Source organism: Camelina sativa, chromosome 9 (assembly GCF_030686135.1).
Source record: "Camelina sativa cultivar CO46 ecotype springtype chromosome 9, ASM3068613v1".
Classification (NCBI taxonomy): domain Eukaryota; kingdom Viridiplantae; phylum Streptophyta; class Magnoliopsida; order Brassicales; family Brassicaceae; genus Camelina; species Camelina sativa.
Window position 1 is genome coordinate 37,952,457 of NC_141888.1, and position 15,305 is coordinate 37,967,761.

The window sequence follows — 15,305 nt, forward strand, 5'->3', positions numbered from 1 at the left end:
AATCCATGTAGTAGGATCCACTTGTGACTCCATAAAATTACAGTTCATCAATCAAAATTTTGGTTTTATATTTAAAGACCGGCAAATTTTTTTTTAAAAAATGATATATTTGGACCACCTTTTACATTTACTTTATAGTGAGATTTGAACCACTATACATTGATAATTCAGTTTTTAATCTTGTTCTAGATGGATTTTGGCTTTGTTTATTAATTTAAAATTTGAAATTCCTTGAGAGACTTGAGAGAATGTTTCTTCTTACTCAAGTTGTTATTTGTTTTTGGGGTAAAAAAAAATGTTCAAGTTGTTTCTAATATATAGAAAAACACAAGCTTAGAAGATATTGTACTCTTGTTTAAGGGAGATAAATCAGATTCATTTGTTTTTCTTCTTCCTATGCGTTGACTATTATAGTTTATTTCCAGATTTTGATCCATCCAAGGTTCATTAATCTTTTTAGATCTTTGATCTCATCTTCTCATTCCATTTTTCCCAGTTTGGTGTCTTTTCATCTTCTCATTGGATTTTGAAGTTTCAGCATATGGCTATTGGTGAAGAAGCATTGTGTAACAATGCCCAAAGCACAGTTTCTTCAATTACTAGAAGGAGTTACCAAGTCGTTATAGCAGCGACTAGAGACATGGGTCTTGGTATGGACATGAAACTTCCTTGGGATCTACCTTTCGAATATGAATTTTTTCAACGTGTAACAACTAGGACATCAGATCCAAAGAAGAGGAATGCGACTATTATGGGTAGAAAATCATGGGATTCTACTCCTCTCGAGCATCGTCCCCTTCCTGGTCGGCTCAACATTGTTCTGACAAAGTCTACCTGTCTCGACATTGCTACTGATGAGAATGTATTGGTGTGTAGTAGCATGGAATCGGCTCTTGAGCTTCTAGCCACCGCACCATATTCTTTGTCCATTGAGACGGTCTTTGTCATAGGAGGCGGCGAGTTGTTAAGGTTAATTTGCATCATCCTCTTTCCACATTATTGGCTCTTGTTCTTTTTCTAGTAACAGTTGAGACTTTAGAATTTAAGGTTTGATGTCTAGATGTGAATGTGATTGATGGTAAGTTCTTTTGGGGCCTTAAAAGTTATATTATTGAAGTTTAGTAACATGTCATGATTTTGGCTCTTTCTGCTGATTTGTCTGGTGGTTTCTCTCTATAGGAACTATATGAATGCATCCGGCTGTGATGCTATCAACCTAACCGAAATTGATATAAGTGTACCATGCGATGCATTTGCACCGAGGGTGGATACTTCTCTATACCATCCGTGGTACTCATCATTTCCAATTTTGGAAAATGGAATCCGGTATAGTTTCAACACTTATGTCCGAAGAAAAGATCCTGGTTCTGGTGAAAAGAAAAGTGTTGCTGGGTCAGATTTGAAACAGTACTCGTTCTTGCCTAAGATGGTTTTCGAGAGGCATGAGGAGTTTGGTTACTTGAATCTTGTTCAAAACATTATATCTAGTGGGGACATGAATGACAACAACACTCTTTCTACATTTGGCTGTCAGGTGAGCTTTGCTTCATCTTTGTTAGTGTCTTTCTCCTTTAACTGAGCTTACACATTGGTTTCCTGTCTTGGTTCATTTACAGATGCGGTTCAACCTGCGCAAGACTTTTCCGCTTCTCACAACCAAGGCATGTCTTCTCATCATCTTCTTTTAAGTCACAACTTCTATCAAGGAAGCCAACTTAATTTAGATGATTATAGTGATTGATTTCGTCTATCTATTAATCCGTTGTCTTGCAGAAAGTGTTCTGGCTAGGCGTTGTTGAGGAAACCCTACAACTCATCAGTGGTTCAACCATTCATAAGGTGATACCAAAAGAGAGACCTCTGTGCTAACTACACAACCAAAGACAAGGATCATGCTCAAACTCCTTGTGTTCAAGATTATGTTTTCTTTGTTGCAATATTTATAAAGAACTGAGAGTGAAACATATTATATCCCATAATGTTCTTTCAGGAAAAGGGTAGTAATATATGGGATGGCGAGGAGGCTAAAGAATATCTTGAAAGGCAAGCATAGTATTGAGGATTTAGAAAGTAGTTGTAGTAGTGAAACCAGACTCACACTGATGTTTGTGTTCCAGTGTCGGACTGAATGCCACAGAAGAAGATGGAGACCACCCACTCCACTGGACAAGGTCTGATGCTAGGTTTGTAATATCCTCTTCTTTTGATGATTGTTCATAACTTCATATTTTTGATTACTTTGGCTGATTGGTTTTTACATTTACCAGCAAAGAATTCAATCAGCTCTCTGATGTTATAAACAAGATAAAGAACAATCCCCAAAATCAAAAGATCATGCTTTCAACTTATAATCCCTTAGATTGCAAGTTGTCGGTATCTCCTTGCGAGACAGTCGCACAGGTTAGCACACATTTCATCTGTTTTGGTCTCATCTTAAAACTTGTTACATTTCTATTTTATATCATTTAAGAGTATAGTTTTGTATAAAAACTGAAAATGGTTTTTTGGTTGTTTCTACCAGTTCTATGTGGCGAATGGTGAGCTTTCCTGTCAAATCTACCAAAACTCAACCGAAGCGAGCCTCGGGGTTCCTTTCAGCATCGCCGCATACTCTCTCTTGACATGCATCATCGCTCATGTTTGCGGTATGTATACATTTTATTAGATCTTGAGTCTTGATGACTAATAGACTTGAACCATTAGCTCATGTTTCTTGTGTTTTGACAGACCTTGTAGCTGGTGATTTCATCCATGTGATTGGACAAGCCCGTGTTAATAAAGCTCACGTCATGGCTATACAAATACAACTTCAAATCTCCCCAACACCTTTCCCGGTCAGTAGTACTATACTAACCTTGTTCAATATATTACCTCTGTTTTGTTCATTTCAGGAAACAAAATTCACATTTTTTTTCTATCTTAATGGTAAAAAAAAAACAGATTTTGAAAATCAACCCTGAGAAAAAGAAGATCGATAACTTTGAGGCTTCTGATTTGGAACTCTTGAGGATGTGACTCTACTTGTACTCTCATTGCTTATCATAACAACAACATTACAGAAAGCTTTTATAGTACTTCATAATTTATATAAGATGAACAAAATTATACAAAGAAAAGCTAAAAAACAACATTGTTATGCTCGGGCTTTGAAATATTTTTGCCCGTATATATATACAAAAAAACACTCACAAACATATGTGAATGCTTTGCATAAACTTTTAAGTTTTTCTTTCTTTTTCTTTGCTTTTTTTTTTTTAGTATTTTTTTAGATAATACAAAACTCTTCATCCTTTTGGTTCCTCCTCTGTCTCGCAATGAAAGACTCAATCTTGTATCGGAGTTCATCGTCGGATTCAAGTACATCAGCAGATCTCTCCGTCTCCGATCTCTTCAGTTTTCCACATGTAATCTTCTTTGAGCCCTCGAGATTCTCGGACTGACTCCTTTCGTAACTCTTCCTCGGGCTTTCTTGATTTTGAGCAATGATCTCTTTGTGTCTTTTCACAGTTATGTCCTTCTTCTCTGTCTCCTCCTCACTGGTGTTCTGTTTTGAACTGTTCTCAGTCTTCTTCTGCTTCTCTCTCTTATCTTCATTGCTCTGTTTCGTCCTCTTCTCCGATATGCTCTGTTTTGCTCTGCTTTGTCTCTTCTTATCTTCGATGCTCTGTTTTCCTCTGTTTTCTTCAATGCTCTGTTTTGCCACGGTCTCTGCTTCTCTGCATACCAGTTGTGTCTCTAAATTCCTAACTCCTCTTGAGCTCTCCCGAACAAACTCGTCGTAAAAATCGTTGCTGTTTCTCCTAGCATCAGGTTCTTGATTCAAAAAGAAACCGCACTTGGCGACTAGAGCGATGACTATCACATTCCCTAAGACGAAAGCAAGGTGACGGTTGATGAGTAAACCCGCAAGACCAGAGCCCTCGAACGTGATGACTAGTTGGTAACAAAGCTTGGCTACAGTTACCATAACTATAGTTATCTCGATCACCCTGTAGAACAAATCTAAGAGTATTTGAGCCCGACACTTCTTCACAACAACCTTCATCTTTCTTGGTTTAGTCTTTTGAGTACTAGGCGAATCCATTGGCGTTAAAAGGAGTGTGGAGTTTTGAAAATTCAGGTTTAAATCGTCTTTGAAGATGGAACAAAGATGTTGTAGAGAAAACAGATGAGAGTGAGTGAGTCTGTTTTTCTATCTTTGTTCTTGTGTGTTTTTTGTTTTAGCTTGAGAAAATGTAACATTACAATGTTGAGTATTTATAAAGGGTCACTTATTAGTGCATTTGCTTTCTTTTTCAAGGAACCATTTCTTTTTCTTTTTACAATTAAATTAAAGTTATTTTGTTCTTATATGCAAAAGAAAAATAATACTAATGAATTTTCACCCGTAAATTAATCTCTTTGAACTGCAAAACCAATAAAAATCATAGTCTTGTTTGTGTCATATACACTTCCATTTGACTCCATTTCCTTGTTATGGTTCTTAGATTGTATTTACGTTATTTGTTATTGAAGATAAATTCATAATATAGTAATATTTTTGTTGAAGAAATTATACGCAAATTTGTGAACTTAACTCAAAATGGTATTGTTTTGCGTTTTCTGTTCGCATTTACAATTTTAATAAGTTTATTTAAAAATAAAATATAAAACTTATATCATAAAACTGGTAAAAAAAACAATCAGTCCATAATGATGTATTGTTTCATAATATATTCATAAATTTTGACATATAAACTCTAAAATAATCCAAAGAACAAGTTTAAAACATGCATGGAGAAGCTCTTTCACTTATTAAAAGTAATTTACGTACAAAAACTAGATGGTTAGAAGCTACAATGAGTTTGAAACAAAAAAAAAAATTAAGTAAATGTATAATTAATTAATTATAGTTTTAGTAGGTGATTCAAAATTTTGGTTCACTGTCTTATAGTATGCCAATCAAACAAGTAACATACTTACTTTCTTATAATATATACTATTTGATCATAGAAATTAGAAAGTGTGCAGTTCCTAAAGGGGTTGTTAGCTAAAAAAAGACTATCTCACTTGTCAAACAATGCCACACAAACTATTTTTATACTTCTAAGTTAAATGAAAAGTTTCATTTAAATTAAGCAAAGGAATACATATTAACTCTAAGTGGTCACATTATAGGCAACAATATTAAATAATTTAATTACGAAAAACATATACACAAACACAGATCATTATAATTTATGACTCAAAATTTTCTATATAGGTAGGTGCAAATTCGATAGATACGTTGTGTATGTCTATGGGATATTTCTCATTAAGTTTCATTGGTAAAATAGCTTCATGCACTATCTTCATCCATTTGTAATTATTTTACCCGTCATAAAGCAGAACGCCATTAGGTTTATATGTCCATTTAATATGTTCTTGATTTCAATCACAATGAATTAATCTCTTTAAATAATGCGTTTCACCATATTTAAATAAACTTTATTGCAAAAGTTTTTAGGACTTGAATGATTAGTTAGTTTACAAAGTTTGTCTATCGTACCAAATTATAGTACTGTAGTCTGTGGGATATAAAGTATACTATTATAATCGCATATTAACGAAAATTAAAATATTATTTTCCACCCAAAAACATGCTTACTTCTCCAATTCACCCATATTTTAAATTCATAATTTAATATATAGAAGAAACCATATTACTTCTTCACTAAGAGATTGAGAGAAATGGCTTATAGTTCCACAACTTCTCTTTGTTAATGTGTTGCTTTATGTCTTGTCTCTTTCTAACCAAAAAGTATGTATATGTGGTTTCATTTCAATTTCAAATTGTGTTATTGGATACACTTTGAACAAAATTAAAGCCCCACTTCTTTTTTTTTTCTTTATTTAAAAGACATCTTCATAATTGCTCATAAGTGTAACGTGTCATTCGATGCTTCAATCAAAAACAATATGCAAATTATGAAGTATCTATAGTCTACGTGTTCTTAGACACTTATCCAAAATTTGTTTAGTTACGACTTATTTTCATATTAGCAACCGAGAGATCCTAATTTAATTTGAGTTATTGTCAACGAAAAGTTTTCTGAACCTGAAACTAACATTTATTCACATATTCTCGTTTGTGAAAGACCGATCGATATGGTCATTTATAGTTGTTGTATAACTTCTAGTCGTGTAAACTGTAAAGTTATATTCTGGTTTAACACTATACTATATATAAATTGGTTTTATTACAGTTTCAATTCCAGTAGTAGTACACATTAATTTGTGTCATAGTTTTAGATTTTTTATCTAAGTGGGGTGGATACGCATATCATACTAATAGACTATATCAACCAAATTAAAAATCAAATTCATTTTTTCTCTGAAAGCTCTAATTTATCTGGATTAAACACTTCAAAAAACATAACTATTAAAGTAAAAGTTTTTCACTGTCACAAATATAAATAAATCTCGTTTTTTTAGAAAGGAATAGCACGCCAATATACATATATAATACTTTAGAAACTATAAATACAACAGAAATCGTTTTTAAGTTATTTGATTGATAATTTAATATAATGGTTCCTTTTACATAGAGAAATGATCATTGGACCTCATGGGGCTCAAGAGAACACTTCTTTAACATAAAATGTATATGTGGGACTTTAAAATAATAAAATCTGTGAACTGTTTTCTTTTATCATTGATAATAATTTGAACTTAGATTTAAAGACTATGGCACTTTACTGTACACATAATATAAACCTTAACTCATAAAATTAGTTGATTAAATTCTTCTTATATGTTATTCTAAGAAGAAATACTGTATCCTTATAGCCAAAATCAAAATATCATATTATTCATTAATTAGTGTGACCCCTTTCATGGTGGCAAATCTATAAAAGAACCAGAATCTGAGTTTCATAATTTATACCTGGCTTTTGTATATCCTAATATACTATAATTAATTCTCAAGTTGATTGTGGTGATTAGTTTAAATTCGTAGTGTACATCTATTACATGCATTTTATAACATTTATTTCCTCCCCTCCCATGTGAGTGCATGCTGATTCAGTGTCACTAATTAAGCTGCACTTATTTATTTATCAAGGTACTGTCAGTCTGTACTGTACTCTTTCCTTTTAAAAGAATTAAAAAAAAATTTGTTTAACTTTGTTCCAAAAAAATCCGACCTGCCGGAATCGAACCAGCGACCTAAAGATTACAGCAACTACTACAGTCTTCCGCTCTACCAACTGAGCTAAGGTCGGCTTGCAAATCTAATGATTATAACCTTATATAAAGGTAACACAAGTTTGGGCCAACGCTAAGATAAATTTAATTATAGACGTACGTGAAGCCCATCATGGGATTAAGTTAAGGTAAATCCATATAAAGGGTCTACTTCTATCTTCTACCTACGAATTCTTTTAATACAAGGATTCACATAAAAAGTTTGACATACAAAATGCTGCATTTGTCGTTCTTTGAGTTCTCTCTTAGCTCGTAAAGAGGAAAGAAATTTGTCATGGTCTTCCGCTGCCTTTGTTGTTCTCCTCTGCCTCTGCGTGCAACTCCTTTCAATATATCTGGTCAGTCTTCTAATGTATAACAATGCCATTATATATTTAGTAAGAATTTCTCGGAAGATTACTAGGCCACTCACATATACACTATACTCTATATGACTATATCACTATATGCAAAGATGAAAGATGTGGCTTCGTGGAATAAACTAAACTAACTAGTTTGAAAATGCATAAGTGGATGCTAAGGAATGCATGAAGTCGACCAAAATGTTTCCGGGGAGGTGAAGTGAGACGTTCGACTGCGATCGCGAACGCATTATCAGCAGCTGATCATCTACGACGTTGCATGCATCATGATAAATATATTGTTTATTAATCATTACTTTTGAAGTTTTGAGTTATTATAATATAAGTTTGGTGTTGCCTAAAAGGAAAAAATCATTTTAAAGATTTAGATATTATAGATATTAGAGTATGATAGATATTATAGTATGATAGAGCTTAGGATAAGGAATATCTGGATATTCTCCCAAACTATAAATATCTCTTCTATTCGTTTGCAATTGCAATTAGATAGAAAGTAGAACACACAGAAAAAAGTTAGTTAAAGCAGATTGAAAGTTAAAAGAATTCTATAATCGTAAGTTTACTCAATTGTATAAGATATATATATTATCATTTTCAACGTTTTTCATATATTTTTCTCCCTCTCTTTACTTACGGTTTTAGGATATAGTTGACTATTGAATACTACCGAAGTTTCTATATGGTTTTTGTGTTTATTATTGCTGATGTATTTACTTTTGAGTTTGCATTTTCGACTAAATTTCTTAGTAATGACGCAATTTAAGGTTAATGTGAGGATATGACCCAAAGGGTCAGAAGAGAAAAGAAGACCACCCACAAGGAGAGAATTAAAGAAGCTATGTAACCAAAGAACTGAAAGAAGAAAAGACCCCTACTCATGTTCACCTATTAGGCTATTACTTCAAGATTATGTCAAAGAGATGAAAAATACGCAAATTGTTTGGACTCGAATAATTTTTTTTTTTTTTTTTTTTAATTTGTCGTTGTTTGACTATACTATAAATATGTCAATCAAGAATACATATGACTAAACAATGTATAGTCTTCTTTCCTACCTTCACAAAAAAAAAAGAAAATTGTATAGTCTTCCTATGTTAGAGAAAAAAAAAAGTTTCTAGTAATTAAAGTGGGCTCAATTGGGCTCGACTAAGATTTTGGGTTTATTAATGAAACCGTAATGGGCTTTTTTGAGCCTGTTAACGCAGAGAACTCAGAAACCCTAATATATAAACTACAGAAACCAGGTCTTTGCTCTCACTGTCGTCGCCTTGAACCTCGTCTTCGTCTCTCTACTCTCTTACTCGCCGCCGATCGTTACTCCGTCTCCGTCAACACCACCATGGTTTACTCACTCTCCCTCTATCTGTCTCTGTATCATCTGTGTGGCCTTGTTTCTCTTTGCGAGATTGTAGTATCTGATCTGAAATGTTGTGTGTTTCCAGGCGCCTAAGAAGGATAAGGTTCCACCGCCGTCATCAAAGCCGGCTAAATCCGGAGGTGGAAAGCAAAAGAAGAAGGTTCGTTTCGTTTCGTTTCCTCCATTTTTATACGATTCAATTAATCAATGTGTAGTTATGGTTAGAGTTCTGAGAAATTGACTTAGGTTTCGTCTTATGTGAGATTGATCTATCTGATTTGGGTCTGTGATTCATTTCTAGTAAGAGTATGGTGTAGTTCAGCTTTGGTTGTGTAATCAGTGTCTTGCTTTGTGTGTTTGTGTTGCGTTGTTTATGATCTTTGTGCTGAAGTGTATCTTTGTTTTTTGTTTCCTGTGAATGTTATGTTTAAACCAAAACAGAAGTGGAGCAAAGGAAAGCAAAAGGAGAAGGTGAACAACATGGTCTTGTTTGATCAAGCCACTTATGACAAGCTTCTCACTGAAGCACCTAAGTTCAAGCACATTACTCCATCGATTCTCTCTGACCGTCTGAGGGTATGTTGCAATACTTCTATCACTGTTGCATTCTTTGAAACGTATGGTTTGGTGTTGTTTACTTCCTCCCACATGATTTGAATGTTAAGTCTCTGATATTGTTATGGTCTGAATTGTTGGGGGGGGAACAAAATACAGATTAATGGGTCTCTAGCAAGGAGGGCAATAAGGGAGCTAATGGCTAAGGGTTTGATCAGGATGGTATCTGCTCACTCGAGCCAGCAGATCTACACTCGTGCCACCAACACCTAAAAAGCTTGACTTTTTGATGGTTTGGTTCTCCAGTCTCCTCTCGGGTTTTGTCCTTTGATGTATACATTTAATCATCAGAGCTCTTATAGTTCTTTTTCTTGGGTTTCTTTTGTACCTCCATTGAGTTATTTAGAATGCTGTTTTGAGATTATTATGTTAACTTAAAATCGAATTTGCGTTCCATTTTTGTCCTCTACAGTCGTTTACATGACATTGAGTTATCCAATTCGGTTTTGGTTTTGCTTTTTGCGGTCTAGTGTGAATATTCTGAAATATTCATTTGTTAACTGTTAACTGTTGATCCGTTTGATTAACGAATTAAATCCATCAAAATCAAAATGCATTTGATAAACTATGGTACGGTGCAAGGTTTTAATCTAGAAGTTGCAATATATACTTTGGATTAGATACCACCAAAAGCGGTTGCCAATCCGCAGACAAATCCGGTTTATAATATCATAGTTTAAGTTAAATGGTTCTCACTAATTATCATGATAGGAGTTTTGTTTGTTGGGAAAAAAATGAACTTAAAAGGGTCTTTTTTGATTTATAGAAGATGGTGTTGTGACAATTGTGCGGCTGTAAATTTTCTTAATTCATCCAATAGAAAAGCAAAATAGCTATGTAACAACACATTGAGCGTCAATCAAGCTTATCTACTTTTGAGTCATGCAAATGGTTACAAAAAAAACGTCCCTTTCCTACACACGACATAACACATGAAAAGCTGTTTTCGATATTTCATATTGTACCCTTTTGTAAAAACCATAGCCGTTGAAAATCATCAATTTGTTACCAATTCATATGTGAGAAGACTGTCTTAACACAACGTGTAGTAGATGAGTATGGGGGTTCAAGTTCAACGTGTCGTTGTTACACTAGAGCGAGCATATGGGACAAACCAGAGCCGTCCGTTTAGTGTAACAGTCACATGAGTGACTCACTCACATCAATATGATTTGCCAAATCATTTTTTTCCCTCTTTGTAAATGTTTATTAAACTTCAATAATATGATACATTTTTTTAATATTTTCTAGTACAAAACGACACATATATGCTACAATTATACTATAACAGTAACAAATTTGATGATATATGCATATTTTACTTGTACCAAACTAATCAGAAATGTACTAATGTGAATGGAAAAGTTCGGTTATAAAGATTGATTCAAGAGGGGGAGAAAATAAGTTTACTTTCTCGTGGGCCGATCACAGGAGAGGACCAAAAAAAGTAACAGCTTCCTCCGTCAACCACGCATTTCACTGATTCAGACTTCTTCTCCTCCGATTTTAAACGAACAACAAAACATCATAGAAACAGAGTTTAATTTTGCTGTGGTGAGTTTTTGTACTTAGTTCTAATAAATGCTGTTTATGTTTTCAATGTTCCTTCATAGTGTTTTTTTTTTTTTTTTTTTTTGGCTATCTCGGTTTTCAAATTTCGAATTCAAATATTCTAGATCTTCTTCTATCTGGATCGTTGTTGTTTAGCTTCTGAACATGATAAAGTTTGTCTCTTTCGATGTTTGCGTATTCCCATTATCGATTTTGCCTTCTCAACATGAACACTGTGTTAAAGTTTGGTTTTTTAACTCAGTGTAGTGTACACTAGAAAGAAAAAAAAAAAGAAAAAACAAACCTTTAGGATGTTTTATTTTGGTTTTGCTGATGAAAAAAAATTGAAACTTTATACCACTTCATTCATAGTATTAATGATCTTTTTAAGCCTAATGGAGATTAGTACTCAAATGAATTCGGTCCTATGTAATTTTCAAAGTATCAAAGTAATTTGAGATTTACATATATCAATATGTCTTAGGATCCCAAACTTGTTTTTTTTCTGTTTAGAATGTTTCTTTCCAACCCAACAATGGTTTTGAGAAAAAGTTGTGTTGTTCTGAAACTTCAAGAGTTTTGTGTGATTGAGAATTTTGGAGATCTGCGTTTGTGATGAACCATCTGGGAAGTCCAATTTGTTCTTTTTTTTGTGTGCTTATTTTAGAAATTTCACATCTGGGTTTGTGGAAAGTTCGTAGCTTTCGAGGATTTTAACTAATGGGTACTCTCCTCTCAAGAACTGTTTTTTAATCTTGTTCAGAATTTTCTCTGGTCGGTTTCACTTTAACACTTTGCTTGAATTTGAACAATTGGTTTTGGATTATTTTATTACTATCTTGATTATATCAATAAGTAATAGAAACTGAAACACTTTGTGTGTTATTCACTTTACTTGAAGCTTTTATTATTCTTCTGAGCAAATCGTATCTGCTATTAACTTTCCGAGGTTTCTGTTGTTCATTTTGTGTTTGTTTTTGCAGCTAAAAAGAATGGATTCTTCTTACACCTTTGCCTTGGGGACAAGCAGTTCTATTTTGCCAAAACTCTGTTTCAAGAACTTAGAAAACAGATTTTGGGGTGACAAGATCAACAACAACAACAATGGTGTCTTTAAACGTTTTAGATCAGATTTTGGCTCCAAGAAGTTTGGGAATCAAAAGTTCAAGCATGGTGTTGTTTACGCTGTTGCCACTTCAAATAATCCAAAAGAGACTATGGTATGTTTGATCAGTTTTATACTCTTTTCTCTCTTGCTTACAAGGCATTAGGTTTGCTTTGTGTTGTCGCTCAGATTTGTCGTAGCTTAGACATTTTTCTTAAGACTTGCCTCAAACATACTGCTTACTCATGTTCCTGCAAAAGTCAAGTTCTTGATGATGTTTGCTTTGTTATTTCAGACAGTGAAGCCGTCGATGTTTGAGAGAAGAAAGGCAGACCCGCAAAACGTGGCTGCAATCATTCTAGGAGGAGGCAATGGAGCTAAACTCTTCCCTCTTACAAAGAGAGCAGCAACACCTGCTGTAAGTATTCATTTTTCTTTGTTTTCTCTTTACGAGAAAGCAAAACTGTAAATAACATTCATGGAGGATTAGGACCTCAAGGGTCTTATCTATATTGTGTGATGATGATTCTTATGTACTTCAAATTATGCAGGTTCCTCTTGGTGGATGCTACAGGTTGATCGATATCCCGATGAGTAACTGCATTAACAGCTGTATAAACAAGATCTTTGTGCTTACACAGTTCAACTCGGCTTCCCTAAATCGACATTTAGCTCGTACTTATTTTGGGAATGGCATAAACTTTGGAGGTGGTTTTGTAGAGGTACAAACACTATAACAATAAGCAGTTTCAGCTTTCTTGGATTTTCGATGAATAAAGAAAAAGGTAAAATCTTATTGAATAGGTTCTTGCTGCTACGCAAACACCAGGGGAAGCTGGGAAGAAGTGGTTTCAAGGAACAGCTGATGCTGTCAGAAAATTCCTCTGGGTGTTTGAGGTATGAACTTGTGATCGCTTTAAATGCTTTATCAGTATTCAGTTCTGTTCCTTTGTGATCTTTGAAGTGGTCTAAAAGCTATTGATGACTTAAATAGGATGCCAAGAACAGGAACATTGAGAACATACTTATTTTGTCTGGAGATCATCTCTATAGAATGAACTACATGGATTTTGTTCAGGTATTTATTTATCTAAATCTAAAGAGATCTTTTTTTCATCATGAAACCTCTTTATAGTTTTGTTAACTCAGATGTATTGTGACAGTCTCATGTAGATAGTAACGCAGATGTTACTCTTTCGTGCGCACCAGTCAGTGAAAGGTTAGTTTCTTGAATCTCTTTTACACCTTTTCTATGTGAGATTTTGGTTCTGAAAACAGGTCTTTTGTCATTTTGTTAGCCGTGCATCGAATTTTGGTCTAGTGAAGATGGATCGAGGAGGACGTGTGATCCAATTCTCTGAGAAGCCAACAGGAAACGATCTAAAATCAATGGTATAGTTCCTTTTCTTACGATTCTTAAAAAATATTAACTCAATAAAGTCACAAAGCATTTCAAAAACTATAGAACTTTTATGTTGTCATTTGACAGCAAACGGACACAACAATGCTTGGACTGTCCCATGAAGAAGCAACAGATACTCCATACATTGCGTCAATGGGAGTTTATTGTTTCAAAACTGAAGCTTTGCTGAACCTTCTAACAAGACAGTATCCGAGTTCCAATGACTTTGGATCTGAAGTCATTCCTGCAGCCATAAGAGATCATGATGTTCAAGTAAGATTTAAGAAAACTCACTTCCTTTTTTCTTTTTAACTGTTGAACACAATGAGTGTTCTAACAATTTTATATTGGTTAATTTTTGTCAGGGATATATTTTCCGGGATTACTGGGAGGATATTGGAACTATAAAGACATTCTATGAGGCTAACTTAGCTCTTGTTGAGGAGGTAGAAACATACTCCCAGCCTTTTCACCTTATTGTGGTCTCTTATTTTCATCTCAACCTTTTGTTCTTGTTTTTGCAGCGACCAAAATTTGAGTTCTATGATCCAGACACTCCATTCTACACATCTCCTCGGTTCCTACCACCAACCAAAACTGAGAAATGCCGTGTATGTATCCGCTTTTCTGAAGAGAAATCTCATTTCTTTGTGGTTGGTTATTCGATTATGATTGTTTATTTGGTATGGTTCTGTTTGATGATTTTGTAGATGGTAGATTCCATAATCTCACACGGATGTTTCCTGCGAGAATGCAGCGTTCAACGTTCCATCATTGGTGAAAGGTCACGTCTAGACTATGGAGTTGAGCTTCAGGTGAATCTTCAATCTCTGATCTGAAACAATCCTAGGTATTGTACGCAATGTTGCACTCAAAAACTGAGTTTGGTTTTCTTCTTTTGAAAGGATACATTGATGTTAGGTGCAGATTACTACCAAACTGAATCTGAGATTGCATCACTATTAGCAGAAGGAAAGGTTCCAATTGGTATTGGTAAAGACACAAAGATCAGGTACGTTAAAACACACAACATAAAAACAAAATCCTCTTCAAATGGATTTGTGGTGAAACAAAAAGTTTGTTACTTGTGTGATTTTTGTAGGAAATGCATCATTGACAAGAATGCCAAGATCGGTAAAAACGTGATCATCATGAACAAAGGAGTAAGCTTTTTCTTGAATTTGTTCTCGGTTCGTCGACTGTTAAAAGAAAGATTTGAAACTCTTAAGACATTAGTATATTAATGTTTTCAGGATGTTCAAGAAGCGGATAGGCCAGAGGAAGGATTCTACATACGATCTGGAATCACTGTGATAGTCGAAAAGGCGACAATTCAAGATGGTACTGTCATATGAACAAAGCTTCAAAGTTGCTGTCTAAAAAGACCGTGGAGCAACAATGTAGCCGGAGGCTGTTAAGCCTGAGATCAAAAGAGAACAAACAGCTATGGTCTTATTTTTCCGGCAGTGTATGTATATTTAGAAAGAGCTTCAAGCTTATAGCTAAACTTTTATTATATAAGAGATAGAAATGTAGAGAACAATAAGAACACAGTGAGCTCAAGTCTAATCACCCGATCTCTCTCTCTCTCTTTTCACACCTTTTGTATTTAGAATCTTTTGATGATTATTATCCAAGAAAATAAGCAATTTTATCTTATGTCCTTGTGTCACAATCCACATTCACACA

At 34.3% G+C, this 15,305-nt stretch overlaps 4 protein-coding genes and 1 non-coding gene across 8 annotated transcripts; 3 read left to right on the plus strand and 2 right to left on the minus strand.

Annotated features, from left to right (window-relative positions):
* The first annotated feature begins 164 nt into the window (after window positions 1-164).
* Window positions 165-4,282, plus strand: LOC104713608 (bifunctional dihydrofolate reductase-thymidylate synthase 1-like). Its single transcript, XM_010430774.3, has 10 exons — window positions 165-969; window positions 1,180-1,534; window positions 1,617-1,661; window positions 1,774-1,839; window positions 1,991-2,043; window positions 2,118-2,183; window positions 2,268-2,400; window positions 2,522-2,645; window positions 2,728-2,834; window positions 2,941-4,282. The coding sequence occupies exons 1-10, from the start codon at window positions 542-544 to the stop codon at window positions 3,013-3,015; spliced, it is 1,452 nt and encodes a 483-aa protein (XP_010429076.1). The 5' UTR covers window positions 165-541; the 3' UTR covers window positions 3,016-4,282.
* LOC104713607 (uncharacterized) lies at window positions 3,054-4,084 on the minus strand. The gene has a single exon (XM_010430773.2). It carries the CDS (start codon window positions 4,082-4,084, stop codon window positions 3,266-3,268), a length of 819 nt encoding a protein of 272 aa, XP_010429075.1. The 3' UTR covers window positions 3,054-3,265.
* Window positions 4,283-7,157: 2,875 nt separating the features above from the next.
* TRNAY-GUA (transfer RNA tyrosine (anticodon GUA)) lies at window positions 7,158-7,241 on the minus strand. Its single transcript is given in 2 exon segments — window positions 7,158-7,193; window positions 7,205-7,241. It is a non-coding gene; the product is annotated as a tRNA-Tyr (tRNA).
* Window positions 7,242-8,763: 1,522 nt separating this feature from the next.
* LOC104713609 (small ribosomal subunit protein eS25y) lies at window positions 8,764-9,954 on the plus strand. Its single transcript, XM_010430777.3, has 4 exons — window positions 8,764-8,928; window positions 9,029-9,103; window positions 9,385-9,519; window positions 9,658-9,954. The coding sequence occupies exons 1-4, from the start codon at window positions 8,764-8,766 to the stop codon at window positions 9,769-9,771; spliced, it is 489 nt and encodes a 162-aa protein (XP_010429079.2). The 3' UTR covers window positions 9,772-9,954.
* Window positions 9,955-10,544: 590 nt separating this feature from the next.
* LOC104713610 (putative glucose-1-phosphate adenylyltransferase large subunit, chloroplastic) lies at window positions 10,545-15,275 on the plus strand. 4 transcript variants are annotated; one of them, XM_010430778.3, is made up of 15 exons: window positions 10,545-11,112; window positions 12,093-12,329; window positions 12,510-12,632; window positions 12,766-12,936; window positions 13,019-13,111; window positions 13,209-13,292; window positions 13,378-13,433; window positions 13,513-13,606; window positions 13,704-13,889; window positions 13,982-14,062; window positions 14,141-14,227; window positions 14,327-14,431; window positions 14,522-14,628; window positions 14,719-14,779; window positions 14,870-15,275. In XM_010430778.3, the coding sequence occupies exons 2-15, from the start codon at window positions 12,102-12,104 to the stop codon at window positions 14,969-14,971; spliced, it is 1,578 nt and encodes a 525-aa protein (XP_010429080.1). In that variant the 5' UTR covers window positions 10,545-11,112; window positions 12,093-12,101; the 3' UTR covers window positions 14,972-15,275. The 4 variants fall into 4 exon arrangements, with proteins under 4 accessions (XP_010429080.1, XP_087321505.1, XP_010429081.1 ...); XM_010430779.3 differs by having other exon boundaries at window positions 11,071-11,833; XM_087465379.1 differs by having other exon boundaries at window positions 10,801-11,112; window positions 14,522-14,779.
* Window positions 15,276-15,305: the final 30 nt, after the last annotated feature.

Coding starts and splice junctions, on each gene's coding strand:
- LOC104713609 (XM_010430777.3), top strand. CDS start 8,764: ATGGGCTTTTTTGAGCCTGTTAACGCAGAGAACTCAGAAACCCTAATA. Junction 9,104..9,384: donor GTGGAAAGCAAAAGAAGAAG/GTTCGTTTCGTT, acceptor AAACCAAAACAG/AAGTGGAGCAAAGGAAAGCA. Junction 9,520..9,657: donor TTCTCTCTGACCGTCTGAGG/GTATGTTGCAAT, acceptor AACAAAATACAG/ATTAATGGGTCTCTAGCAAG.
- LOC104713607 (XM_010430773.2), bottom strand. CDS start 4,084: ATGGATTCGCCTAGTACTCAAAAGACTAAACCAAGAAAGATGAAGGTT.
- LOC104713608 (XM_010430774.3), top strand. CDS start 542: ATGGCTATTGGTGAAGAAGCATTGTGTAACAATGCCCAAAGCACAGTT. Junction 1,662..1,773: donor TTCCGCTTCTCACAACCAAG/GCATGTCTTCTC, acceptor GTTGTCTTGCAG/AAAGTGTTCTGGCTAGGCGT. Junction 2,184..2,267: donor TGGACAAGGTCTGATGCTAG/GTTTGTAATATC, acceptor TACATTTACCAG/CAAAGAATTCAATCAGCTCT.
- LOC104713610 (XM_087465379.1), top strand. CDS start 12,102: ATGGATTCTTCTTACACCTTTGCCTTGGGGACAAGCAGTTCTATTTTG. Junction 13,293..13,377: donor ACTACATGGATTTTGTTCAG/GTATTTATTTAT, acceptor GTATTGTGACAG/TCTCATGTAGATAGTAACGC. Junction 14,063..14,140: donor ACTTAGCTCTTGTTGAGGAG/GTAGAAACATAC, acceptor TTGTTTTTGCAG/CGACCAAAATTTGAGTTCTA.